Source organism: Marmota monax, unplaced genomic scaffold, assembly GCF_021218885.2.
Source record: "Marmota monax isolate L192 unplaced genomic scaffold, Marmota_monax_Labrador192_F-V1.1 WCK01_AAM20220418_F8-fsc00024, whole genome shotgun sequence".
In the NCBI taxonomy this organism is placed as follows: Eukaryota; Metazoa; Chordata; class Mammalia; order Rodentia; family Sciuridae; genus Marmota; species Marmota monax.
The window spans coordinates 33276378-33303530 of NW_026695224.1; the positions used below are offsets into that span (position 1 = coordinate 33276378).

Sequence of the window (27153 nt, forward strand, 5' to 3'; positions counted from 1 at the left end):
TGTTCGCCAGCAATGTCTGGGGAGCTCCTCCTCCAGCGCCCTGCACGGGCGCCCGACGGTCCCTTCCTTGGGCGTCCTTGACTGGGTGGCCAGGCCTTCTTCTGTTTTGGGTGACAGTCCCCCCTTGGTGAGCTTCCTTGAGTGGCTCCTAGTGCGGGCGCTGGTTGGCGTGGCCTGGGCAGCAGGCGGCCGAGGGTGAACCCAGCAGAATATAAGAAAGGATTGGGCCCCCCTTTCCTCCTGGCTCCCCCACCCATGCTCCTCTGGAGTGCTGGCTGGGTGGGGTGGTGGGCAGTGAGTTAGCCAGGAACAGCGTGGAGGCCGGGCCTGGAACGGCGCTTGAGGGTGCTCAGCTGCTAGACCTTTGGATTGTGTGCACAGAAACCCTGCTCTGCCCTCTGGCAGAGAGCTCGTGGGTTGGAAGGCAGGAGGCCTGCGAGGGGCTTCACTCCTCCTTCAGTTCTCTCACCCAACACCCTGCGAAGGCCTCCGGCAGGGTGGCTGGACTGGCGGCCTCTTGACCTTGCTGGCATGGAAGCCGCATGCGCTCCGTGGAAACCCGACTTAGAACTCTGCGTCTTGATCTTCTCCAGGCTGAGACGCGTGGCCAGCGCTCTCCATGCTGGGCCGTGGCAGTTCACGTTTTAAGTACTTCTCGGGGGGTGACCACCTTGTAAGCTGAGGAGCGTCTGTATTGTCCCTTTCACTTGAGGAGCCTGGGAGGCAGGGGACCCCAAGTCCCGGAGGACAGGAGGTGCAGGCTGTGGATGGCGGAGGAAAGGGCCCCGGCAGAGCGCACATCTGCTCACCCTCGATCGGGTCCTGGGGCCACGGGCTGCCTCTCACTTCTTGGCTTTGGCTGGACTTAGCTTGGTGTCCTGGTGGCCAGCAGCTCAGGACTGTCCATCAAGACGAAGATGAAAGTGGACTGATATGTAATAAGTGCAACTTGTTTATTTAACTAAAAGATTTTAGAACTTGGGGGTCGTGGTTATGGTTGGAGAAATGTGACACACGTGCCCTTTGTGGGGAAGAATTGGGACCGGAGAGCGGAGTCAGGGTCTTTGGACGGTCGTGTGTGATGAGCCCGAAGCTGTGACACAGTCACTCCCCAGGGCACAGAGGGCCCAGGTGGCTGGCCGGAGGTGCAGCTGGGGTCCCAGAGCATCAACCTGGGTCTGTGACCCCTCCCCCAATGAAAGGGCAGAGGGGCCTCAGGGACAGCAAGGGCTTTGGGTCAGTGACCAGGGAAACTCCTTGAAGCTGCCTTCTTGGATAGCTGTCGTGGGCGGCAGATGGACAACAGCTCTGGTTGGACAGGCCTCCCCCCTGCCCTCGGGTCCATGGCAATCGTGGGTGGTGGGAAGAGCCCAGCTCCTGGCTGGTAGAGTGCCGGCGGCTGGGTCTGTCCCCCATGGAACCTTCTCTCTGCTGCTGAAATGACTTCTGAGGCACTGACCCCCCACAAGTTTCGTTTTCAAATTGCCTCCCCCAAGTCCTTTTGCTGACTCCCAGTGTGTGCTCTCCCCCTCGCCACCGACAAGAGGAGACCTACGTCCAGAAACCCGAGACAGACGAGATGAACGAGGTGGAAACGGCCCCTGTCCCTGACGAGAAGCACGTCTGGGTCCAGCCGAGGGTGGTCAGACCCACGAAGCCCAAGAAAACCCCCGCGGTCAAATACATGAGTGAGTTGTGGTCCCCTGCCTCCTGCTCACCAAGCCACCTGGGTGACCTGAGGGGAGCTGGGCAGGGCCCGCAGGGGGCAGGCGGCAGGAAGGGGTGCCCGGCTGGCCAGAGTAGACCTTCCCAGGTCCTTCCTAGGAGACCTGGATGAGATAGGTCCCTCCTGGGGCAGCTGGTCTCTCAAGGGGAATGCAGCACGTACCACGTCCAGGGGCTCGGGTACCACGTCCAGGGGCACCTTCCGCCACCCCGTTGCAGGGTTCCAGCTCTGGGCCAGGTGACCCTTTGCTTTTTCTGGCTCTGTGCTCCTCCATGGAGTGGGGAGACCATGCCCAGCGCGGGGCAGTCCTGGGGGTTATTGGCTGTGATGGGACCGCCCAGTGTCCCCACTCTAGACCACCATGAAGCGCCCCCAGTATCCCTGATGGGCGGGAGGCCAAGTGCTTCTCCCAGGACCAGGAAGCCCAACAGTGTCCCCCGCTCACTCTGGCCCTCTGGCTGAGCACCCCGGAGCTTTGGGCTTGGCTAGAGCTTGGCCCCCAGGGACGGCCTGGCTGAGGGCTGGGCACTTCCTCGGCCAGGATGGCCCCGGGCGAGTGCTGTGGCTCGTTTCCCCCCAAGGGCCAAGAAACACAAAGCTGGACTCACTGTGAGGGCACCTGACCCTGCTTGCCCTGGAGACCCTTCCCATTTTCCCAGCACCTCTGTCCTCCTGGCCCCATCCATCCTTCTCTCCTCCCCTGCCTTCAAGCCTCTCCCGGCAGGTGACTGTTCTGCAGCTCATTTTGACCAGACGCTGGTCCCTTGTCTCTCCGAAGTGGTGGCAGTTTTAATCATATGGAATCATGATATGGCCAGGGCCTCTCCAGGCACCCCACTCTGGACCCTGACGCGTCCCTGTAAACCAGGCCACGGGAGCTCAGCACAGCCATGGGGAGGCGGCCACGTCCGGCACCTGGGCTGGGACAAGGACCCTGTCCTTGTGGGTTCTGCCACCAAAACCTGGCGGGGCTGCGGGGCACCGGTGGTCCCAGGCTGCCTCCGGGCCACACCTCCTCACCCTTTAGTGCCCACAGGGCCTTTCAAGTGGGTGCCATGATTATCCCCGTGTGGAACTGGGACCTCAGAGGGTGAGCGACACCCAGGGTCACACCACAGTGACAAGCAACAGGTCTGGGACTGAGCCCCTGTGAGGTCACAGCTGCCAGGCATTGCTCTTCTCTTGTATGGCTTGGCTCCAGAATGTTCCAGAATGACCCGCAGGGAGGCCTTCTAGCTCGCACTCACCCCCCTGGCTTCTTGCTGTGACAGATACCTCCCCGTTTCTCTCCTAGCCCAGGTCATCGGCTGTGACACCAAGATGAAGGACAAGTGCAAGGGGTCTACGTGCAACAGGTGAGTCTGGCTGACCTGCCCCTCAGAGCCCCTGGTCCTCACAGATGGGCTCATTGCACCCGGGCCGGGTGCGTGGAAACTCGTGGACACTGGCTGTTGGTCAACTTGGAGTCACTGTGACCACATGCCTGATAAGAACAGCTCAGAGGAGGAGCCGTTGGTTGTGGCTCACAGTGTAGAGGGTCAGTCCACGGTCAGCCTCCCCATCGCTTGGGGTCCGAGGAAGGGCATGGGGGAGGAGTGCCGTCCACCCCGGGCAGCCAGCAAGCAGGGGAAGGGAACGGGCTGCAGGCAGATTCTCCCCTCCAGGGCCCACCCCAGTGACCACCTTCTCAGCCACACCTGCCTGCTGAAGTGACCGTCCAGACAGTCCAGTCACACTGGGTGGGCTGACAGGTCCCAGCTCTCAGTCCTGCCATTTCCCCTCCTTCCACCCCTGCATGGACACGGGAGCTCTGGGGACACCTCACTCCGCGCCCAATTCCCTACAGCTCTAAGGCTGGGCCCGGCGAGCCAGGAGCAGGCCCGGGTCAGGCGTGCCCTGGCCATGGCACCCGGCCTTTTCTCTGACTTCCCCCAGTGCCCGAGAGCTTGGCTCCTGGGGCTGCTCCTCTGTCGACACAGGCAGGGCCCGGGCTGCGCTCTCCTGGCACTGGGGACGGCTTGGTCTTCCTGGTGGGGCCGACAGTTCCCTGGCCTCTACCCAGAACTGCCAGTAGCAAGCTGCCCAAGAGGTGACCACCAAATGTCTCCAGGGACTGCAAATGTCCCTGAGGGGTGACACCACCCCAGGTGAGAACAGCAGATGTGGGGGTGACGGAGCTGGGTCTCCCGCCCAGGTGTTTACTCCCTTTGAGGGTCCAGGTTGGGGAGCTCACACCCTGCACACCAGGAGCTGCATCCTGGGGTCATGAACTGAGACCCCATGCAGCCTGGGGACAGCAGATGGCGGTGTGCAGGCAAAGCGGCTCTCAAGAGGGCGACGGCAGCCTGAGCCTGTGTGGTCCCTGAGGGACGAATGTGCTCCGTGCCCGGGTTTCCAGGCCGTGTTAGGGCCGGCTCTCAGTGTCTAAGTATGTAACAAGCTGTCCCTGCCAGAGGAACCTGGCACCCGCACCACCAGGATCTCCCAGGGGACTTTCAGAAGGGACTCGTCCCAGAGGCCGCTGCCCGTGACGCTGACTTTGCCTGAGAGGGCTCAGCCTCTCAAGGGCCTTTGGGTTCTCAGAGCGTTTCCCAGGCTCCCTGGGGAATTCTGACCTGCGGCTGGTGTTGTGAACCCTAAATGGCACCATGGTCCTCAAACCCGAGAGCCTGGTGGGTCACCCTAACCCCGACCCTCTGGAGCCAGGACCAGGAGGGTCTTCCAGCTGCACGCGGATAAGCCGCTTAGGGCCTGCAGAGGTTCACTTGTCTTAGCCGAAAGCGGGTAAGTGCCCGGCTGGGGCGGGGGCCGAGCAGAGGGGACTTGAGAACACAAGAGTGGCCTGTGGCCCTAATGCAACCACTGAGCAAAGCCCTTCACCGGGGCACTCTCCACCACGCCCCTGGGAAATGAGTGGGTTCCTGGCCCCACAGCCCCAGAGCAGCTGATCAGCGGGTCCCAGTTTGCCAGGGACTTTTCCTGGTTTTAGTAGGAAAGGTCCTGGGAGACCCAGGACAATCGGGAGGCTTGGTCACTTAGCTGGGAACGTGACTGGGCAGACTTTCTAACGCAGCAGGGGTGGGGTGCGGTTGGAATGAGGTGGCTTCACAGCACCTCAGGGCACTCGAGGCACTCGGTGTCCGTGGCGCTCCCTGTATCCGCTGTGTCTGTTCAGCTGGTCAAGGCTGGACATTCAGCAGGTGCCCGAGTTGCAGGTGATTGGGCTGTTGGTTAACGAGCGCTGCCCAGCTGCAGACAGGCCACATGTCACACGGCCGACGTGTCATCCAGGTGAGAAACAGGAGGTCTCGCTGGCCCAGGTGTTTGTCAGGCTCCGTCCACCTCTCTGTGCCGGGGGCAGGGCAGCCGGAGCCCAGCAGGACTTTCCATGCAGCTTCCTGGCAGCACGTGGTCAGCAGGAGCGGCTGCGTCCCATGGACCCTCAGAATTTTCCAAAGTCCAGAAATATCCCTCAAGCACTTCCCTGTGAGTGGCTGCAGAACACGCTGGCATTCGGCTACACAAACCATGTTGGGCCATTTCAGGTCACCTGCGGCTTCTCCCCGTCTCCATGGTGACAGCTGGCCTGGGTGTGGGGCTGACCGTGTGACTTGTTGCTTGGGATGTGGACTTGGAGGGAAATTCCGGGGCCCATGGAGTGGACGTGGAGGCGTACTGCGCTTGTGTGGTCCCAGGAAGGACCCAGGCCTCCCTGGGCCAGGCAGGGTCCACCGCTGAGCTACACGTCCTGGGCCCCCTGCCCGCTTTTTCTGAGACAGGGTCTCCTTAAGTTGCCCAGGCTGGCCCCAAACCAGCATGCCCCTGCCTTAGCCTCTGGGGTGCTGGGATCACAGGCGTGGCCCCACGCCCGGGAGTCTCTTGGCGGGTCTGGGGGTCACGAACACAGCAGCTTCTCTGAGGTTCCCCTGACCAAGTGCCCTGGTGAGCGACAGCCAGAAAACGGCCCTCATCACCTGCACGTCCTTGGGGACAGTCAGGGCTTCTGGTGCGTGTGAAGTCACCGGTCTTTCTCCTGTGACCCGTCTCCCTAAGCATTTGATCGTCATCCAGACCACGGTGTGTGACTGTGAGCCCACCCGGGCCCTGGTGAGCCGTGAGAGCCGCGGAGTCTCCCTGGGCGACGCTTCTCTAGATGTGATAACGGAGCTCTTGAAGGAAGAGCACTCAGGTGGCCGGCAGCCTCATCGGCGAGGCGCCCTCTGAACGCCATTTCTTTCTTCAGGTACCAGTGCCCAGGAGGCTGCCTGAGCCACAAGGCAAAGATCTTCGGGTCCGTGTTCTATGAAAGCGTAAGTGTGGTCAGTGTTGCTGTGGGCAGTTCCGGTGGACGCTGCCACGTGTTTTTAAAGAGGTGGTGGCTTCACAGCAGAGGGCTTCCTTTCCACCCCTGGGTCACACCTGGAGGGTCTGGAACTGATCAGGGCTCGGGGACTCCCAGCCTGTCAGAGCCACCTGTGGGGACGGGGGCTGGTCCTCACGGGGCCTGTCTCCGCGTCAGACCCAGAGTTAGCATGCTCCGCTGAGTGGGGAGAAAGGGCTCTTGTCACCGTCCTGAGCTGGTAAAGCGACTGGGATGGGTTCTTCCAGATAAGCAAGCCCAGGAACAAAGACCTGGTTATGGAGAGGGGACGGTCAGGCGTGGGGAGAGCCTTGGCTCGGAGTTTTGGCTTTCAGGGTTTTAAGGACAAACCTCTTGGGTATTTCTAACAAAGATTAATTCAGACTGTACTTGTGGCTTCTCCCCGCCCCCTCCAGTCGTCCAGCATATGCCGGGCCGCCCTCCACTCCGGAGTCCTCGACGACAAAGGAGGCCTGGTGGACATCACCAGGAACGGGCAGGTACCCTTCTTCGTCAAGTCTCAGAAACACGGCGTGGAGTCTTTGAGGTAACTGTTGTGTCTGTGCCTGGGGCTCCTTCAAACGGTCTTTCCTGTTCCGAGGGTGCCTCTGGCTCCTACCTGGGCTGGGCAGGCCTGCCACCCACCTCGCGGGGTGAATCACAGCGCCCGCCCCACCGGCGCCCACCTGCAGTGGAGTGTGTCCTTCCTGATGTTGGGCACAGCCTCCATGCAGCACCCCTGGGAGGTGACGTCCCTGCTGGTAGAACCCGTCGCTGCAGACGTCTGAAGCACTGTCCCTCCAGTGGTTACCCTGGGACAACGGGCACTAGAGGGTCCATCCCTGACCCCGCTCGGCTGTGCATTAACGAAGAAGCACAGTATTCAGTCATCACATAGTACCAACCACCTTCTTTGTGATGTTTGGAATGTATCTTCACATCTTAAAACCGTTGTCTGAGAGTCTGTAGGTCTCACTGGGTTTCCAGAGGAGTCTTGATATAAAAAGGTTAAGTGGCCCTGCTCTAGAACATTCTGAGAGCCGGAACTTGGGAAGGCCGAACTGGGAGGATGAGCCCCGAGGCATGTTCCGCTCCCTGACCCGATGTTCTCTCTTCCAGCAAATACAAGCCCTCCAGCTCATTCATGGTGTCCAAAGTGACAGGTGAGCCGCGGTCACTTAGGGGGACTGCACGTGGGTGACCTCTGCCCCCTGCCAGCTTTACTCCTGGGGTCACTGCCCTCCCCTCTGTCACGCCCGCCAGCACCTTTGTCCCAGCGTCAGGAGGGTCATTTCCAGAGGCCCCTGAGAGGTCCTCTCTTTGATTGGCTTCTCAACATAACTGGACTCGAAACTGGCCCTTGACGGCAGAGTCAGAAGCAGGTCTGGGCTGTCCTGTTGAACGTCACAGGAGTGCTGGTGCCTGGGGCTGCTCACTTGCTCACCCCTCTCGTCCTTTAGAAAAGCAACTCTTGTCATTTTCCCCAGAGGCAAGAATTGTTAGTTGCCTTTATAAAAACGTTGTCACAGAGCTTTCCTTACGACAGAAACGATGTTTGTGTATCCACCCAATTAAAGATACCGTGGAGCCTTTAAAATGTTTTTAAAAAGCTAATTTGACCTAAATTCTACTGGTTAGTGGTAACCACATCCTTGGGTGATGTCCCAGGTTATTTTTCCTGTATTTCAAAAGCGTATACATCGGTAACTTTTAAAATTTAAAAGGGATTAGCTTACAAATTGATTTTTCCTTTAATAATTGTGGCTCGGGAATGCATTTCCATGCCTGTAAATAGTCTTCTAAACCCAATTTTAATGACCCCACCCCACCCCGTGCCCCAGCATCCCACGGAATAGAAGTCCCTGTGGTACGGAGCCAGTTCCTTTGTTGGGCAGCTGCAGAAACCCATGACCCGTCCAAATGACAGACGGGGCCGGGCTGGCAAACTGGCCTGTGGCCGGGTCTGTCTGCCTCCTGATCTTGGATGGAGCCTCATTAGTCCCCGGCCAGGCCCCTCACTCACACGTCACCAATGGTGACCTGCTGCTCCAGCAGCGTCCAGCAGTCTTGATGTGACATTAGGCCACAGCAAAAATGTCCACACTCTGAGCCTTTAAGAAAGAAGTTGTCCAGCCCTGGCCTGGGGAGGCCGGCGGTCAGGGACCCCAGGAGGCTAGTGTCAGAGCTGTCCTCTCCCAAGAGATGGCCTGAAGGAGACAGCACTGCCCACCCACCCCCGTGGGGACCTGACCTTTCCCTCTGCCCCACAGTGCAGGACGTGGACTGCTACACCACCGTGGCTCAGCTCTGCCCGTTTGAAAAGCCGGCCTCCCACTGCCCGAGGTGAGGCCCGGGGTGACCACTATGGGGGGGCGGGGGGGGGCGGGGGCTCGGGGCTCAGGCCCTTCTCTGGGGCCTCCCTGGCATCTGGCTTCGTCTACACGGGGTTGAGGAAGACGCCAGGCGGTTGTGCCCGGAATGGGTGATGTCATTGTCCTCCAGCCCTTGCTCTTAGCCACTGTTCTCGGTGGGGACGCTGCTAAGCTTCCTGTCCAGGCCACCAAAAGATCCTTGCTATGGTGCCCTAGACAGGAACGTGGAAGTGTCCCCTCAAGGTGGCACTGACTCGGGGAGGGAATCCTGTTCCTGGGTAAATGACCATCTCCCTCGAGCGCCACTTGCCGTTCTCTCTTAGGTCAGTGCAGAAACCCTGGAAGCTGCTTGTCCTCTGACCCCTTTGGTTATCTTAGCGCTCTTTGTTCTTGGCCTGGTCTAGTTTGGGCAGATTATTCTAGAAGTAGAAGTAGCTTTTTTTTTTTTTTGCATTTTTAGAAATCTGTCCTCTGGTCACACCTGACAGTAGCGTGTATTTTGACATGTTTGTATAAACGTGGAGTCCCTCTTATTCTAATTAGGACCCTAGTCTACAAGTAGCTTTTTAAAAATGACTTTTATTAAGGGCCTCAGTGAAACTGGCCAGTGCAGGTTGACCACCTGGTGTGTCTGAGGGACGTGTGGGGCACAGCCACTAGCACTAGGTGAGGGATGCAGCGGCCTCCTCCAGCGCCCACCCACACCCTGCAGCCGCCCATCCCCTCTGCCACCGTGCTGGGGCCAGGCCTCTGGCTCCCCATGCCCCCTTCTGAGACGCGCCCTGCGGCCATGCCCTGGAGCCTGCTGTGCTGTCGCAGTGTGGGTTCCTCTGGCACAGGGGCCACCGTGTCTGCCGGAGGAGCAGGTCCTCTGGGAAGGCTGGTCCTCAAAGGATGACACCCTCTCTCCTGAAGGGAAGGGTGTCCTGGCCACGTCTGTCTCACGTTCCTGTAGAGCCCCTTGGAGGCGAGATGTGGAAAACCTGCTCCTTGGTGGACTCCGAGGCCTCCTTAGCCAGGCTCCAGCTTCCTGGACCAGCCGCTGGTCCTGCTGCCACTGCACGGCCTTCGGGAGGTAGAGCAGAGTGCAGCTGCCCCGTCAGAGCCACAGCTCTGTGACAGCTGTGACAGCTGAACACAGTGGGAGTCCCCAGCACAGGGGACAAGACAGGCCCCCTGGTGGCCTGTGAGGAGCGGCCCAGAGCCCTCACTGGACCTGGAGACACGTGGGTTCCGGAAGGGACACTAGGTAGAGATCTGAGCAGGTGCCTGTCCAGGAGAGGCCGAGGGGCCTGGGCTCCTCCCTGGGGGCCTTTCCCTGGCTCTCACTATCCCCCACCTCCTCGTCGGTCCCCCTCGATGTTAAAGTGCCTTTTGTTTCTTTTGATTCTTTTAATATTTACTTTTTAGTAGTACGTGAACACCTTTGTTCTATTTATTCTATGTGGTGCTGAGGATCAGACCCAGGGCCTCGCACGTGCTGGGCACATGCTCTACGACTGTGCCAAGTTCCCAGCCCCTAAAATGCCTGTTAGTAGATTTAATAGAATATTAAAGAGAAGCAGAAGGAAATAATTTCAGAAAAATACAAACACTAACAAGATCTTGGTAGAGTGAGAGTACCCAAAATGTGAGTTTCTGACCTGCCATTCCAGGAGGAGTGGGAGAAGAAATAGAAGTATCATGTCCGTCTACAACCAAAAAAAATATTAAAAAAAAAAGAGAGAGACAGAGATGGTGACTTTAAAATGATTTAAAATAGACCTAAATAGCCCCGGTGCCCAGGGCTGGTTGTGACATGGTCCCAGCTCTCTTGCGGACAGACTGTGTGACCTTGCCAAGTAGTCGCCCTCTCTGTGGAGTGGGCCAGAGCTGGAACCTCCAGATCTCGGCCCCATGACTGGCCCAGATGCTGGTGTCCAGCTGACATTTCACTGGGCAAAGCTGTTTCACCCAAATACAAATAAAAAGAGCAGCAGCGTCCAGGTCACCAGCTGACGCAGTGGATTCAAACTCATATCGACCGAATGGGACTACATTTTTTTTTTCAAGTCCCCACTCTCTCCCTGCCTGCCCCTTCCCTGCTTCCTCAAGACCTATGTTGGTCCTCTGCCTGGCCTTCTTCCCTTCAAGAATCCTGCCACCTTGGGGCCAGATGGCTCTTGGACGCCATCTTGGTTTCTTGGTCCCTGGGCTCCAGCCTGCGGCAGAGTGTTCTGGATAAACACTAAAGACCTCTCCTTCAGTCAAGCTCATGCTGTTGCCTGGTTGGAAGCTCTGGGACCACCAGGAGTCCAGCCCTTCAACCCCTGTCATGAGTCGGCCTGTGGCAACTGACCCCTCAGGTTATCGGCACCCGCTGCCTGGGATTCCCTGTGACCCACTGAGGTGGGGGCCTCCGCCCTCCCTCCCCCAGCAGGGAAGTGGCCTTGGAAAAGGTCTGTGGCTGGTAATCCGCACCCACAGTAGGAGCTGGCAACACCCAAGCCTGGGACGACCCCACCGCCCATGGCCCCACCGCCCTCGCTCATCTCTTTAGCTCCCTTGTCTGGACGTGCCCCTCTGCGTGGGGTTTTGAAGAGCTGCCTGCGGCCTTTGAGGAGGGCAGGAGCATCTTCCCCTGCTGCCCTGGGAGAGGCCTTGTCTTTCTTAAAGAGCGAGATGGCGAGCGGGTCCCTTGCAGTCCCAAACTGGAGTCTGGAAATTCAAACAGAGGGCAAGCTCGGGGGATTCCACCTTCTGCTGACTGTCCCCTTCCCACAAATGCGGCTTCTTTTCCAGAGTCCGCTGTCCTGCGCGCTGTAGGGACGAGCCGTCCTACTGGGCCCCCGTGGTTGGCAGCAACATCTACGCAGATGTGAGTACTCTGGCCTCCTCTGTGGCCTCTTGGGACCTGCTATGACCTCAGGGTCCCAGGCCTGGACCCAGAACCTGGCAGCTCACTCCAGGGCCTGTAGTGAAATCTGGACTGTCACTTCTCTGAGCACTGTCCCGTCTCGGCATCCACGGAGGTGTCCCCACCCCGTCCTGATGCGTGGAAGGGCACGCAGGCCTCACTCACCCGGGTGGGTTTCAGGGTTTCTGGCCTCATGTGCCCCATGTCCCCGACATCCCGTGACCTCTCAGCCTTCCCATGTCATAGGAGGGCCCACACCCTCGCTGTACTTCCTTCTGGCTCTGCACACACTTAGCTCAGAGCCACAGGAGAAGACACACGACCCCACCCGACTGCTCGCGGTGACCGGAGGCACCTTCCGGCCTCCCTCCCGACTCCAACAAGGAGGCTCTTCCTGACTTCAATCAGTGAATCCTCTAGAGCTTGGCTGCTCCCCGTTGCCCACGGCTGGTTGTGACATGGTCCCAGCTCTCTTGCGGACAGGCTGTGTGACCTTGCCAAGTAGTCGCCCTCTCTGTGGAGTGGGCCAGAGCTGGGGTGGTCTAGTCCAGGAACCTCCAGACCTCGGCCCCATGACTGGCCCAGATGCTGGTGTCCAGCTGACGTCCCTCGGTGCTCCCTGATGTTTTTGTGGGCACCCCCCCATCTTTGCCTCCATCTGCCTTCAATTGTCCCCGATTCCTGTCAGCGTGAAGTCACTCAGCTCTGTGAGGTCAAGGCGACCTTCATGACTAAGCTTTCTTCCTCGTTGTTTCTCTTTCCTCTTTAAATCAGCTTTTTTCCTTCTTGAAAGCTGTTCGGCTAAGACTGAGTTCTAAAAGTCAGGCTTCCTGGGAGGGAACGAGTTCCTGTGGCAATTGTTAAACTAAGTGCTGGGACCAAGCTCTGGTTAGAGGCGGAGAGGGCCGGGCTGCATGGCCGAGGCTCGCCCGTGGGTGTGAGGCTCTGGGTTCCGTCCCCAGCAGTCAGGGAAACTAAAGGAATAAACAAGAAACAAGTAAATAAACGACGGTGCCCCTCTACAACTAAAAATATTTTAAAAAGAGAGAGAGATGGTGATTTAAGAGGATTCAAAAGTAGATGGATGGGCAAAGCTACCCCGTCACCAGGCGGCTCAGTGGGCTTAAACTCATGTATACCGAGTGGGACAACGCAGTTCCTGTGTGGTGACAGAGTGCAGTGACGAGATCGAATCTGTACACAGCAAACAACAAACAGCTAAACGTGTGCAGCAAAGACGAGGGAGAGATGCCCGGCCAGTGGGCGGCCGTGACGTGAAGCTGCTTTGTATCCAACACCTGCAGCCCTAGGCTCCTTGAAACACCCTGTGCAGGTGTCCTTGTCCCCATTCTACAGAGGGGGAAACAGCTCAGGTAGCCTTCCCCAGGTGACAGTGAGCACGTGGCCCAGGCTGCTCTACCCGCTGAGCTCACCAGCACCCGGTCACGTGGGGGACGGGCGTGTGGCCGGAACCCGAGTATCCCCTGGAACTGAAGTGTCCCCTCGGGTTGGAGCTTTGACACTCAGGCTCCTGACGGGGCCGGTGCCGCAATGGCTCGGCTTGTTGAAGGCATAATACATGGAGGGGCTCAGAGTCTTAACGGAAAGAAGGTCAGGAGGCAGAGGTGAGGGGAGCGGCCTCGGTGGCAGCGGCTCGCTTCTGGCCTCAGTTTCTAGGTCACGCTGGGTTCTGGGAAATGATGGCTTCTGGAAACGTCTGTTTAGCTAAGAGATTTATTTTGGGAGCGCCAGCCCCAGCCCTGCCAGGCCTCGCAGTGCCCACACTCCTGCCCGTTCCCCTGAAACGCTGCCCCTGGCCTTGGGTCGAGCCGTGGCAGAGGCGTCCGGGCGTGGCCCAGCGAGCAGAGCCTGGGTCCAGGCCGAGCGGCCGGCCTGGCAGACGCTCCCCAGGGTGGGATGCTGGGCGAGGCTTCCTGGACCTCCGTTTCCCTGGGTCCTCCCTGCCCGCTGCCTGGGAAGTGCCCACCCCAACTGCCTCAGAGCCCCGGGCGCTGCTCGGACAGGTCCCCAGCCCTCTGCAGCCACTCGCCCTGTGGGCCCAGGGGGCCAGAGACTCGTTGCTAAGGTGTCCCAGGTGGCGTGGCTGCTGCTGGCTGGGGACCACATCCGAGGGTCCCTGAGGCAGATTCCCATCCTGGAGCCTTGGGTGGCCATGGGGGTGGCCCTTGACTTTGGGTCCCTGTGTCTGTCTCACTAATGCCACCTCAGGAGACACCTGCCTTCAGCCCTGGTCTTCCTTGTCATGTGGCCACCCTGTGGAGGGGAATATGGTCTCTGGCTCTGCCGTTGCCAGCCGAGTGACTTGGGCCTGGCCTTCAGCTCCCTGGCCCTGGGGCTGCCTGTCCATCAGGAAGGACCCGTGATGATAAGAGCTGCCTCCTGGGGCCCCCAGCTCACTGTGCCGGGGCTGGAGACGCTCAGGGCAGGCCCCTCCGCAGGTGCCCCCAGAGCTTCCATGCTGGCCTGCCCCCTGGAGGGAAGAGGCTCTGGGTGGACGCAGGTCACTGGACGCTCAGCTGTGCCGGGGGGGCCAGGGGGTCGTGGGGGGGTCAGTGAGCGTTCAGGTGCTGCTGTGCGTCAGGCCCGGAGGGGGGAGCGGAGCCTGTCTCTCTGCAGATGCCTGGAGGGGGAGAGGCTGGTGGCAGGAAGACGGGCAGGAAGGGACCATCTGCCCACATCCCAGTCCCTGCAAGCCGGTCTCGGATCTCTCTTGGGCTGCTGCTCAGTTGCTGGCCCCTGAGGGCAGAGATCCGCCAGGAGCGTGAGCCCTGAGCAGTGGCCTGGCCTGCTTTCAAAGGCCACCTCCACCCCACTCGGCTGGAGCCTGCTGGGCCTCCTGGGGGCTCTGGGCAGATGTCCTGGGTCTCCCTGAGGACAGTTCAGAACGGCCTCCACCCGGCCGTGAGTCGCAGCCTCTGGGGCTGAGGTGCTCTTGCTCCTGGACCCTCTCTGCCTCCCCCAGCTCCCTGAGGCGGGGTCTTCATTTGTTCCCTGCCGACCCCCCTCCCCTCCCCATGCCGGGGATGGCACCTGGCACATCCAGGCTCAGAAAGTCACTTGCTGAACATGTGAGGCAGAGTGTGCCCTTTCTTGTTGTTTTGTGGCACTGGGGTCAGCCCTGGCCTTGCTGCGCCAAGCCCCAGCCTGTCACTCAGATGAGCGGATGAGGCCGGGTCTCTCGGCAGAGACCGAGGGGCCGGGCTGCGCCGGGTACCCCCTGCCACATCAGCCCCACCGACAGGTGCTCGACGCGCCACCTCGGCCCTGACCCTCGTCCCTGTACTTGCAGAAGTCCAGCATCTGCAGGACAGCTGTGCACGCAGGCGTCATCGGGGATGAGAGCGGCGGGTACGTGGACGTGATGCCCGTGGACAAGAAGAAGGCCTACGCGGGCTCGCTCAGGAACGGGGTACAGTCTGAGAGGTAGGCCGGCCGGCGCCGGTGCCAGGGGCCATCTTGCAGCAGCGCGTGGGCGGAGGCGCCAACTCCACAGGGTCGCTGGCTGAGCCGGGCCCCCTCCCCTTCCCTTCATCTTTCCGTTCCCAGCTGTGTTCTTGCAGAATATCTAGAATCTGTAGAAACATCAGATTAGCCCGCGGGAAAGCACAACCCTGATCACCACTGTCCCCAGGGCCACTGTGGGAACTGGGCGCGCCGTGTGCGTCTTTCCCCCAGACGGACGGGTCAGCGGGGGGTTACGTAACAGTCATGGAAACCTACACACAACCGGGTCACGTAGGGTTTTATAAGCTCCGGTGACGCTTGTTGTGCCCCGACCTGGTCCTGCTCGTCACCAGCTCTGAGCAGGCCTCCTGATTTCTCTGGGCCTCGGTGTCCCCACCGTGGGATCATGGCCATCCTGACCTCCTCTGTTGGCTGGACCCATTGAGCCGGGGCCTGTTGAGGGCTGGAGGTGAGACGGGCTCCGGGAACGAGCGTTCTGAATTTCCGCCCGTGGGTGCATGCGGTGACTGTCGCCAGCCCGGGTCGCTGGGTCCACGGCTCCGCCTTCCCGGCCCCGCTGGGGCAAAGCCTAATGAAGGGAAATTCCACGGAGCCAGTGGGAGGGAAATGAGGCAGCTGATTAGGTGGAATTTCCTGGCCACGCTGGAAATAAGTCCCCGGACGCCCGTTTGTGGAGTGCTTTGTGTCCCAGTTAAGAGCAAACAGCCATCCTGGGTGGGTGGCTGGGCTTGTTCCCTCTGCCCCTGTGACCTGCGCACATTGCGGCTCCTCCCTCTGGGCTGCAAGGGCCGCGGGTGTGGCTGGGGGCACAGGGGAAGGGCCGTGGTCCCAGAGAGCAAGGCCCTCCGCCTGACATTGGGTGCTCCCTGAGGCCCCCGCGAGGGCACAGCCCAGGGTCTCTGCCAGTCTCTAGGTCCCTCCCAGGAGGGGCGGAGGCTGCCACAGGACAAGCTTGAGTCACTGCGCAGGGTCCCCCCATGGGGCTGCTGCCTCCTCCCCGCCTGCATCCTCTGTCCTGGGCCGGAACCGTGGCTGTTAATGCCTGGCTTTCCCGTGCCCCGTGTGCTCGCCCGTAAAGGGAGAGATATGGTGCTGTCCCCACAGGGGCAATGCTGCAGGTCTCCAGGGGTCCGCAGGCCATCCGCCTTACATCAGCCAGGAACTTGTCACAGAGCACGTTCCTGATGACCTGCCTGGAGGTGGCCCGGCAGGCTGCCCATTGGGGGTGTGGAGCGCGGGAGGGGACCGTGTGCCTGGCATGTAGTCAGCAGGCTCACAGCCCCGTCCCCACGGGTTCCACGTCCACCGATCCCGCCAGCCACGGGGCAGAAATGTTCCTACTGACCATGCGCCGGCTCTTCCCTGGGGTTTTCTCTGAGCAGTGCCGTGCCGCGGCCATTTCTGTCACACATGGAGGTGCGTGGACACCTGGACCTTATGTGAGGGACTTGAGCAACTCAGGTCAGGGTGTCCTCAGAGGTCCTGGAGCAGTTACCCACAAATGCCAGGAAGGGCGGGCGTCTGATGTTTCCCCCGAGGACTCCTCCATCACCTGGGTGCGGCTACCGCTGGTCGCAGCTACTCAGGAGGCTGAGGGCGGAGGATCTTGAGCTCCAGGCCAGCCGGGCAGCTTAGTGAGACCCTGTCTCAAAATAAATCATCTTTTTGGAAAGGGAGAGCTGGGCTATGGCTCTGAGAAGACCCTCCTGGGTTCAAGCTCGGTACTGCGGAAAAAAAGGTCATCCATTTACGTCCTGGAGCACCCGCAGCTACCAGGACTGACCCAAGGAACCCGGAGCCCAGGAGGGACAAGCGCTCGCGCCACATGCGTGCCAGGCTACAGGCATGTGGCACCCAGTGGCATGGGGGGCCCTGCTGTGCTGTTTGTCAGTGGGGTCCCCTTGAGCAGGTCTCCCTGAGCCTGGTCCTTACCTGAGGATCGGAGGGGACACAGGGAGCACTCACGTGATGGCTCAGAGACAGTGTGCGGCAGAACCCGGGGCCTTGCTCTGGGCACCACCTCTGAGGGTGGTCAACCCTAGAGAGGCCACGGTGCTCTCCATAGGGGTCAGCGGCTCCCTCATAAGAAGTGGCCTTCATGAATTCTCTCATGGGATAAAGCAACTTCCAAATGCTCCCCGGTCCCTCTCGCATCTGCCCTGGTAGCACCCGCTCACCTGTGCAAGTGGCCTCCTCCCGGCCAGCCCTGACCAGGTCCCAGGCACCCGGGCTCCAGCAGGGAGCCCTTCAGCCAGATCTCTGCCCCCGTGGGGCTTGTGTCTCGTGGGGGACAGGGAATATAGAAGTCAAGACCCCTGTCACCAGGCCCAGGGTCACCGTCAGGGAGGGGTGCTGGGGAGCTGAGATCCCAACAGGGTTCAGCCTACTGTCTAGGGGTCCTTGGTGACGAGGCCCCAGTGGAGGGTCTGCAGAGATGCCTCGGTGGCCGTGCCCATCCTCCCTGTGTAGATGGAGCCCCGGCCCCCTGACCTGCAGGGCCGTGGGGCCCAGGGGCCTCCCCAGCCCATCTCCACCTGGGAACATGGGAAGCTCTTTTGGAGCCAGAGGGTGGCTTTGTCCCCAGTGGCTGCTGAGACCCCGGCAGGATCTCACAAGGTCCCAAGGGAGATGTGTGCATAGGATGTACTGTGACCGCTGTGTGACAAATGACATTTTAAATTTACATAATCCTTCAGTCAGCACCCAAACCCAGGTGCTCCGGAGAGGAACTCGGCTCCCGGCCGAGGCTGCTGGCTCAGGGGCGGCTCTGCTTTCACAATGGCCTTCTTGAGAAGAGGGTTTCCGGGAGTTGTGAAAGGCAGCAGCGGGGAACCCCCTTCTCTCCTACCCAGGGCCGGGAGCAGGAGCAAGGGGTTGGGGGCCGTGACTCTGGACCCTGCTCGGCCCTGTCTCCTGGCAGAAGCTGGCCTTCCCGATGCACATCTCCCAGGGCTTCTCTAGACCAGGACCATTTTTAAAGACAGATTTCACGGGAGATTGGGAAACGCACCAGCAGTGACGGCGTCCTTGGTCACGCGGTCTTTAAAAACCTAACCAGTGTGCCCAGGTGTATGGGCTGGGCTTTGTCTGACTAGTGAGCCCCTCTGTGCCCAGGGGACATAACAGGGAACAGAAGGGACAGAAGTGCCTGCTTCAAAGGGCTGGTGTCCACTGCGCAGGGCCAGCAGATGTGAACCGTGAGCCACACACTGGATTCTAAAGTTTCTGGCGACCCTGTGGGAGGTGACAGAGAGAAGAGCACGGGTACATTTTAGTTACTCCATCTGTCCATCACCTTCTCGTTTTGATATGTAACCAGAAGAAAAGTCATCAATAAGAAACCTGCATCTTGGGGCTGGGGACATAGCTCAGTACTTGCCTCGCAAGGCCCTGGGTTCAGTCCCCAGCACCTCCAAAAAAACAGAAAGAGACCTGCATCTTCTGTTCAGATGTCAGAGACCTGGTCCATGCCCACCTCGTAGCGCAGACCTGCCGCTTAGTCCAGCGGCCACCCATGACTGGCGGACAGCCTGGCTCTGGGCATCTCAAAGGTTGGGCGACTCAAATCTGTTTCTAGGAATTTGAGAAGCAAAAGCCACCGAGCCACTATTTCCAGGTCTGATGGGCCCACAGCTCCGGTGCCAGGCAGGGCCAGGCTGGGGTCCTCCCTCCCTCCTGCACATCTGATCCCCGGGGGCCCTGTGGGCGGGGCTGCCACTGTCCACATCTTATTACAAAGGGAAGGGAAGCCGGGCAGGTGGTTGATGGTGCACACCGAATCCCAGGGGCTCGGGAGGCTGAGGCAGGAGGATGGCGAGTTCAAAGCCAGCCTGAGCAACCAGTGAGGGGCTAAGCCAGTCAGGGAGACCCTGTGTCTAAACAAAATACAAATCGGGCTGGGATGTGGCTCAGTGGTCAAGTGCCCCTGAGTTCAATCCCCGGTACCCACATCCCCAAAAAAAGAAAGAAAAGGGGAGAAAAGTGGTTAAGCAACTTGCCCAAGGTCACGCAGCCAGCAAGGGCGGAGCTGGGCCTGACCCAGGCTGCCCAGGGCTCCCGGGCTCTTACCCAGCATGCCCTGCTCCCTCCGTCCGCTCAGACCCTCCCCAGGAGGAGCACTGGATGCTGCTGCAGGTGCTTCTGTCTTTAAAAATGCTTGTGTAGGGCTGGGCTGCAGCTCCGTGGCAGAGCACTAGCCTGGCATGCGTGAGGCACTGGGTCCCATCCTCAGCACCTCGTAAGATAAACAAATAAGATAAAGCCATTCCGTCCATTTACAACTACAAAACGTTTTTTTGTTGTGAAGGAAACGTGTGCTGTTATTTAAACAGTCAGGCTAGAGAACAGAAACCCAGGGTCCCTGAAGGCCCCGCAGTGCCCTGTCCGTCTACTGCACATTTACAGCTTGCCCTGAGCGTTTGGAGCAGTGCACACATAGAAACCAAAACAGAGCTGGGGTGAGGCACCTGGTGCTGAACTTCCTTCCTTCTAAACAGGCTGCGCGTCAGTGCCAGCTGGGAGGCCGGCAGCCCTGGGCCTGGGGCTCGCAGGATCATTCGTGGGTGCCCGCCACGTGCGGGCTTGTCCTCACCTGGACAGCACAGGCCCAGGGACGTGGGACTCTGTGGCTCTTGGCTGCTGAGCACCTGCTGCATGCCCTGTCCTCGCTGCCTCTGGAGAAGCTGGCTCTGCTCACGTCCCGAGGAGGGAGCACCTTCGGGAACTGTTGGAGCACCAGGCCCCGCCAGCGGGGTCCGCGCCCGTCCCGCCGACTTGCTCTCCCCTCAGCAGAGGTCCGAGGCTCTCAGAGACTGGGATCCTTTAAAGGAAGGAAGAGTCCACGTGCTCACACACGGTGTGCGGGCGGAGGCACGTGTCTGTGCCTATAGACATGTCCGGCCTGTTCCTTAAGAATGAGAGGGACTTTGCCCTCTAGGAAGCCAGGTGTGCCCCTTCTGCTGTCCTTTTGACACTGGCCATAGGCAGCGGCCACCTCCAGGACACTCCTGACCCGTCCTTCACAGGCTGCGCCACTCTGAGCCTGCTGTCCTCCTCTATGTCCCGGGTCCCTGGTGGCCAGCTCTTCCCTGGTTAGGATCGAGAACGCTGCGGGCAGGAAGCCAGTGTCCAGGCTGCTCTCTCACAGGGCCCCTGGCTTCCACCCCTGGCCCTGGCCGTCACGACCCTCATCCTCCTCCCCCGCCACTCCTGAGACGGGACTGACAGCCCACACCCAGCACAGCCACCGTGACCGTGTGATGTTTTGTTCACATACAAGACTTGTTCCAAGAAGGGGTCACGCCCTTGGAGTGGCCGCTGAGAGCGAAGGTGGCTTTCCAAGCCCGGTGCACTGTCCTGCGGTCTCCTCGGTGACACAGTGACCCGTGCACAAACCACTCTGTGTGTCCTTGCTCACCGACGTGGTGACGTGGTGGTTTGTCTTTCTTTGTTGTGATGAACAAACCGGAAAGAACATCTTTGCACAAGCGTGAGCACTTCCTGCGCTCTCCTGGCAGACTTCCCACCACAGAATGACCACGGCCACCAAGCGCCTCCTGATGTCGCGTGCACCTCTGCAGCGTGACCGCTCCTCAGTGGCTTTCCACTGCATGGGAATGAAGCCCACCCCTGCCACATGGGGTCCCAGCTGCCCCGGCCCTGCCCACATCTCGGGGGTACCCGGTCTCTGCTCCTCCAGCTGGCCCTCCCTTTACTCTGGGAACACACTGAACCATTCCTGCCCCCGGGCCTTTGCATCTGCTGTAATCCAATTCTGGGCCCCCTCAATTCCTGTATGAGCTTGTGGCTAGATCCCCTGGTCTTGTGGCTCTAAGCCCCAACGTCACTGTCCTGGGAAGCTTCCTCCTGACCGCGTCTTCCTACTGAAGTCTCCCTCCTCCCTGAGCTGATCTGTGCCGTTTCCCCCCCAGGGTCACCTCTCTCTGGAATTATTTCTTACTGTATTTACTGCTTTTCTCCCCTCCCCAGACTGTGGGCTCCATGAAGCAAGAACCCATCAGTCCTGTCGACCCCACTTCCCCAGCACTGAGCTCAGCACCTGGCCCATAGTAGGTTCTCAGTAAACGCTGGTGAATGATGGCGAGTTGCTGAGTTCAGAATGGGTTGAAGGAATTTCAACTCCTGTATCAAAAACTGTTGGTGGCTCCTAAGAAAGTCGTTCAGTCTCCTCACGTGAAAAGGGGCTGTGGCCGTTTCCCTTCCCCCAGACATGCCGGGCGGGCGCTGGAAGGCAGCCCCAAACATCCGGGTGGCCAGACTTGGCGGGCAGGCTGCAGGGTTGTGATTTACCAGACCAGCAAGCCATCACGCTGGCGGCCATCCCCGGAGCCTCACAGGAGTGGGCCTGAACAGCGGGCCCAGGGCTTCCTCCTGCCGCCCAGGCCAGGGGATTCCTTGCTGGGGCAGTGGTGGCGGCACACTGCCCCCTACTCCTCCTCCAGGGTGGACGGGCATCTAACGGGGAGCCAGGTGGGTCCAGGCCAGGTGTCCGGCCCTGGGCTGGCAGCCGCTCATCTGGACGGCGCCTGCGTGGCCCCTCGTCAGGGTGGTTCAGGGCGCTGACAAGAGCCGCCTGTTCCCATGACTCCCGGCCCCCCGAGTCGGGAGGACCTGACCCTGGCAGTTTTCCCCGCGGGGTCCACCTGCAGGCGGGGCAGCTGGACAGCTCGTGGCTCTGCTAGTTCTCCTGGACCCTTCGTTGGACGGAGAAGCCCAGAACCTGAGGAAGGCCGTGAAATCTGGGATTCACCCCCCTGCCCAGGGGAGCTGCGGGCCCTGGAGGCCCCTGTGGCTGCACGTCCTGCTGCGTCCGGGCTCTCGGCCCTCCTGCCGAGCACGGCCATCTGACCCACGTTTCCAAGGTTCAGTCCCAGGGTAGCCAAGAGCGGGACGCTGCCCGGGGAAGGCAGAAAACCAGCCAGGCCCTCCAGCACTGGTCCCCAGGACCCGGCTCCCCGAGGACCCGGCTCCCCCAGGACCCGGCTGCCCGAGGCCTCCCCGAGCCCTGAACACTGTGGATGGAGTCCAGCAGCTGAGGCCTGTCCGGCCCTGAAGGGAGCAGTGCTCATAAGTCAGGCTGGTGCTCATCGCCTGCTCAGATTCAGTTACTGCCTGGCAAAGTGCAGGTCCAAACCGGATGTCCTTGCTGACCTTGGACTGGCAGAGGACAGAGCTGGGCAGTGTCTGGGCTGGCACGTCCGCAGGCAGAAGAGGTGCCTCACAGGCCCGCCCGGGAGCTGTCAGCCCTGTGGCCTCTGTGGGGAGCGGTTTGGTAGCTGTGCAGGTCACAAGGGTCCCCCTGCGCTGACCCAGCCGGCCTCTGCTAGGAGCTTGTCCTTGGGACACGCATACAGATAGGAAAGTACCTGGTCAGGAGGCCTGGACTGCCAAGTGATGAGCAAGAACTGAACACCCGCCGACAGGGTCCAGGCCGAGCGCCCCAGAGCCAGCAGCCTGGGGAGGGTCTCCACGCACAGGGAGGTGGCACGAGCCAGCGCAGAACAGGGTTTCTGTGTGGCTTGTGGCTTGTGGCAGGCACGCAGGATCCTGGGAGAAGGTGAGGAGAACGTAACTGTCCATCGGAGGCTTCTGGGGAGGAGGAGGGGTCGCCTTTGTCCCTTTAAAACCAGAGCAATGCACTGCAGGGTCTATTCACACAGGAGAAGGTGCTGGCAGGACGATTCTGCTCCATCTTTTTTGGGGGACAGGTACCAGGGATTGAACCCAGGGCCCTAGACCACTGAGCCACATCCCAGCCCTATTCTGGATTTTATTTAGACACAGGGTCTCACTGAGTCGCTGAGCGCCTTGCTTTTTGCTGAGGCTGGCTTTGAACTCGATCCTCCTGCCTCAGCCTCCCAAGCTGCTGGGATTACAGGCTGCACCACCGCACCCGGCTTCTGCTCCATCGTAATCGTGATTGGGAAGGGCTCCCAGCTGCACTGTCCGGCAGAACCACAAAGCCAGACCCACTTCCCACCGTGAAAACCAACTCAAAATGGCTCCAGGGAAGGGCCACGGCAGGGGCTGGAAGACTCTTAGGAGAAAGCGAGCCCACCTCCCCGTGGTCTGGAAACAGCAGTGACCTCTGAGGTCCAGTGCCAAATGCATCATCTGCAAGTTAAAAGGTTGACAAAGGTTGACAGAGTGGACCTCAGCACGGGTGGGGCTCTGCACCTCTTAAACGGGCACCAAGAGCACCACAGGCAGGACACGGAGGGGGGCGTTCTTGCCAGTTGTGTCTGATGAGGGTCTTCTGTGTGCGTGTGCGTGTGTGTGCATGCGTGTGCGTGTGCGTGTGTGCGTGCACATGTGATTGTGTGTGAAATCTAACAACTCCCCAGGAAGAACAAGAAACCGCTGAACAGAGGTTTTGCCAGGGGAGGCACACTGTGGCTGATAAGCACCTGGAAATGTGGTTAGGAAAATGCAAATCCAGACCACCAAGAGGCCACCGCACAGCCACTGGCATGGCCACGAGATAGACAGCAGCCAGAGAGGTGGGGACGCACCTGGTGCAGCTGCTTCACATGCCACTCAGATTTGTAAAGCACCGACTGTGCACTCGGCATCAGTGTGTCCCCGGAGAGAGGAGGACGGCCGTCCTCCTAGACGCTCACACACGTTCCCCACCACACTATTCATAGCAGCCGGAAAGTGGAACAAATGCAATGTCCAGCCAGGCGCAGTGGCCACGCCTGTAATCCCAGTGCCTCAGGAGGCTGAGGCAGGAGGATCGCAAGTTCAAAGCCAGCCTCGGCAATTTAGTGAGGCCCTAAGAAGCTTAGTGAGACCCTGTCTCTAAATAAAGAATAACAGCAGCTGGAGTTGTGGCTCCACTGAGCATATCTGCATAACGCACCCCTGGTTCAATCTCTGGCACAAAAGAAAAAAAAAAATCCAAACGTCCACCAGCTGAGGAACGGGCCATGAGCTGTGGCCCACCCTGATGGAGTCCTTCTTGGCCATGAAAAGGAGGGAGTTCTGGTCCTGCTGCAGCGGGGAGCAGCCCAGGAGCGTCACGCTGTGAGACAGAAGCAGAGGCCAAAGGACCCCTGTGTGGCTCCATTAACGACCCAGCAGAACAGTCACGTGGGGGCAGCGGGTGGGTGGGACAGGCACTCAGGCTCTCTGGGGTGACTGAAACGGTCTGACTTGACGGTCAGAGGAGTGCACGACCCTGTTCGGCCTTTGGAGACTGGTGACTCGCGCCCCTCACAGCATAAGCTGGTGAGGAGGTCGGGCTGGCTGCAGGGCGCGACTCTGCCAAGAGAGCTTGGCCTGGCCGTGTGACCTGGGCATGGCCGTGTGACCTTGGCCTGGCCGCAGGGTTTCTTGGTGCCTGGGTCTCCTCCTTGGAGTCCTCCTTGGAGGACAGCCTACCCAGGGGGAAGGAGGTGACTAGGCTGAGGCCCCCGTGGGACCCTGTTCCAGAACCTGGTACCATCCTAAGAGCCTGTCCTTCAGGTGGCCGTGATCTGGTGGAAGGTGTGGCAGACACCAAGCGGGGTCCTGGGGTGAGCCCCGCCCAGCAGGCTGGGCCAGAAGGATCCCGAGTTGGGCTGAAGCACTTACCAGCCCTGACCTAGATTCAGACTGGGCTCATCTGCACAGGAAGCGGGGCCTGCCAGGTCCCTGACTCATCCGGGCTGCGGGGCTGTCCCTAGTTGCTCGTCCCTCTGTGGGGCTGCTCTGCGGAGCCCATGGCTCTCCTGCCGCCCGCTCCCTCAGTAACACCCTCTCCCTTCTCTTTCAGCCTGAGCTCGCCCGGGGACGGGAAGGCTTTCCGGATCTTTGCCGTCAGGCAGTGACCTCTCACCACGGGGACACGGGCGTCTGCAGCAGGGCTTCGCGGTTTTGCTTTGGTTTTGACTTTGTCGTCTGGGGTCGGGTGGGGTGGGAGTGCAGAGAGCCAGGCAGCGTCTGTGGATGGCGTTCAGGGCCCCGCCCTCCGTGGCCTTGGCCAGGGTGGGACCCCTCCTCTGGAGCAAGGCCTCCCGGGGCTGTTTGCTCAGCAGTTAGGCCTGGGGCCTCTCCCCCTCCAGGGGACAGTGCCAAGGTGCTCTGGTCACGTTCCTCTGTGGGTGGAGGGGAGGACCCTGAGCTCTAGAGAGACAGAGGGTCCAGAGCTGGAGATGGAGGTTGGGGGCGTGGGGCGGTCAGGGAGCAGGCGCAGGGAGTCTGGGAAACGGGGTATAAAGTAGTTATTTAAAAATAAAAAAGCACAGTCCGTCCCTAACATGGAGGAAAGTGGGCTTAGTGTTTGCTGGTCAGACAAGTGCGCTGGGCAGGCGGGAGCCTGCTGCTGGCCCTGGAGGCGCCCGCGGCCCGCAGTCCTGGGGACCGAGTGCCCAGCAGTGCTGGTGCCTTAGACCTCAGGGCCCAGAGGTTTGTGTCCTCACTGCTTCGTCCCTGTGGCCCGTCTGTTTTCCGCTGTGACCTTTGGTCTCGTTGAGGACTGATGACCAGGACCCCCCCCTCCCCTCTGCCCGCGCCTCTACCGCCCCTGGCTGGCCTCGGGGCTCTCGCTGGCAGGCAGTCCCGCGGGGCCACTCCTCTGAACTCCAGGCTGGGTGCCACTTCTTAAATGACCGTGCGACGTGCCGGCCCCCATCTTCACTGACCTATTAAAAAATAGGTCAGCAGCAGGAGGAACGGATTCCTGGGCACATTCCTCACCGAGTTAGCGGCTCTGCTTGTGGCCGCGACCCCATCCGGCCGTGGACAGCAGAGGGACGGCAGGGCCCAGAGGTGCCTCCTTTCCTGTTTGTGGGGCGTGTCCTGCCAGAGGTCCCCAGGCTCCCGGGCGTGTGGTGCGCGGGCGTCCATCACTTGTAAAAGGTCTTCCTAAACCAGGCCAGCAACCCTCGGTGAAACGAAATCCCCGTAAATAGCGTTTCTCAGTAGAAGGTAAAATCCCACCCCCTGCAGTGGGCCGGCCGGCGCCTACTTTTGTGAGCCCTGGTTGCAAATTTGACTCCGCTCTCCATCAAAATATGTCCTAGGCAAAATGACGAGCAGAACGTTTAAAAATAAAATAGCTCTGCCTGGGGACCCCGGGCGCCTTTCCTGTTTCCTAATTAATGCGGAAACTGAAGGTTAAAGGATTGGGACACCTTCAGGGGTCTGTGAGAGCAGTCGCACTCGTGGCCTGACGCACGGCACCTGGCCCGTGTCTCCCTCTCCCCACGTGGTGCAGGGAGGGGGTTGTCAGCCTGTTGGGTAGTAAGTCTAGATCCCACCTGGCGCCTGGGGACCTCTCGATGCAAAGTGCGCCCTGCCCGCTGGCTGTGGCGAGGTCACCGCTGCAGGGACAGTCGGATCGCTTGCTGGGTCTTGGAATCGGTGGACACTCCCGGGGGGACCCGGTGGTTTGCTTCTGGGGTGTTCACCCACGGGAGTGGAGGCTTCCAGTGTGATTGGCCCCACAGCCCTGGACCCCTCCTGCCTCCTGGCCAGCCTCCAACCGGAGGAGTGTCCTCCCAGGGCCACACCTGGCCATCTTCTTCCCCAGGACCATTTTGAAACTGGAACCATTTTTTCCCCCAGAAAATGGGAATAAGACACCAAGGATAAGCCCCTGTGTTCGGGGACCACCTCTACCTGCGGTCAGCAGTGCCAGTGCCTTCAGCACAGCTGTGTCCGGAAGATGGTGCCCAGCCGGGGCATCGCTGGGCCTCCTGCCCCACAAACGTCTGCACTCGCTTCAGACTCTCGCCCCCTGTGCTCCGAGGGCAGCGGGCCCCCTATTATCTGTAGGCTCACGCAGCCCGCAGTTGACGTGTGTGCTTTTTTCTATGAAAAACGATGTATTTTACTACTTCCTGTGTACAAAAGTTCATTGTGAATGTTTTCTGTGCTTTGCGTGAACACGGGCCACTGTGTCGTTGCTGTTATTTCAATAAAATTGGTTTGATTTCTAAGTCACCTGTGTCCCACTTTAGGGACGAGTCTGAGCAATAGACGCCCGCCACCCCTGCAGCCCTCCACCCTCCAGGTGCGCCAGTTCCTGGGGGCTGTGCCCAGCCGCTCTTCTGTCCCCGAGCCCGGCCGAGACCCCTCTGGACTGCGGTCAGCCAAAGCGCAGACTCTGGGCAGGGCCTGCGGCTGCCTCCCAGAGGCTCCTGGAGGTGCCGGTGCTGCAGCCCCAGGTCCCAGTGGACGGGCTCTCGTTCCTGTGGTCTCATCTCCCCACATTCCACCGCCTGGGGGGACTTGAACATCACAGCTCGTCTTCACCGTCCTGGAGGCCGAAGGTCATGGTGTCGCCAGGCCTGGGTTTGCAGGTGGCCAC

General features: G+C 60.2%; 1 protein-coding gene across 1 annotated transcript in view; it reads left to right on the forward strand.

Moving 5' to 3' along the window:
- Crispld2 (cysteine rich secretory protein LCCL domain containing 2) overlaps positions 1-26782 on the forward strand; it is a 53856-nt gene extending 27074 nt beyond the window's left edge. Inside the window, exons 7-15 of the mRNA XM_046434937.2 lie at positions 1545-1688; positions 3021-3081; positions 5970-6036; positions 6503-6633; positions 7206-7249; positions 8357-8429; positions 11240-11315; positions 14665-14798; positions 24616-26782. Of these exons, the coding sequence (XP_046290893.1) occupies positions 1545-1688; positions 3021-3081; positions 5970-6036; positions 6503-6633; positions 7206-7249; positions 8357-8429; positions 11240-11315; positions 14665-14798; positions 24616-24670 (785 nt within the window). The 3' untranslated portion in view covers positions 24671-26782. The remainder of the gene's footprint in view (positions 1-1544; positions 1689-3020; positions 3082-5969; positions 6037-6502; positions 6634-7205; positions 7250-8356; positions 8430-11239; positions 11316-14664; positions 14799-24615) is intronic.
- Positions 26783-27153: the final 371 nt, after the last annotated feature.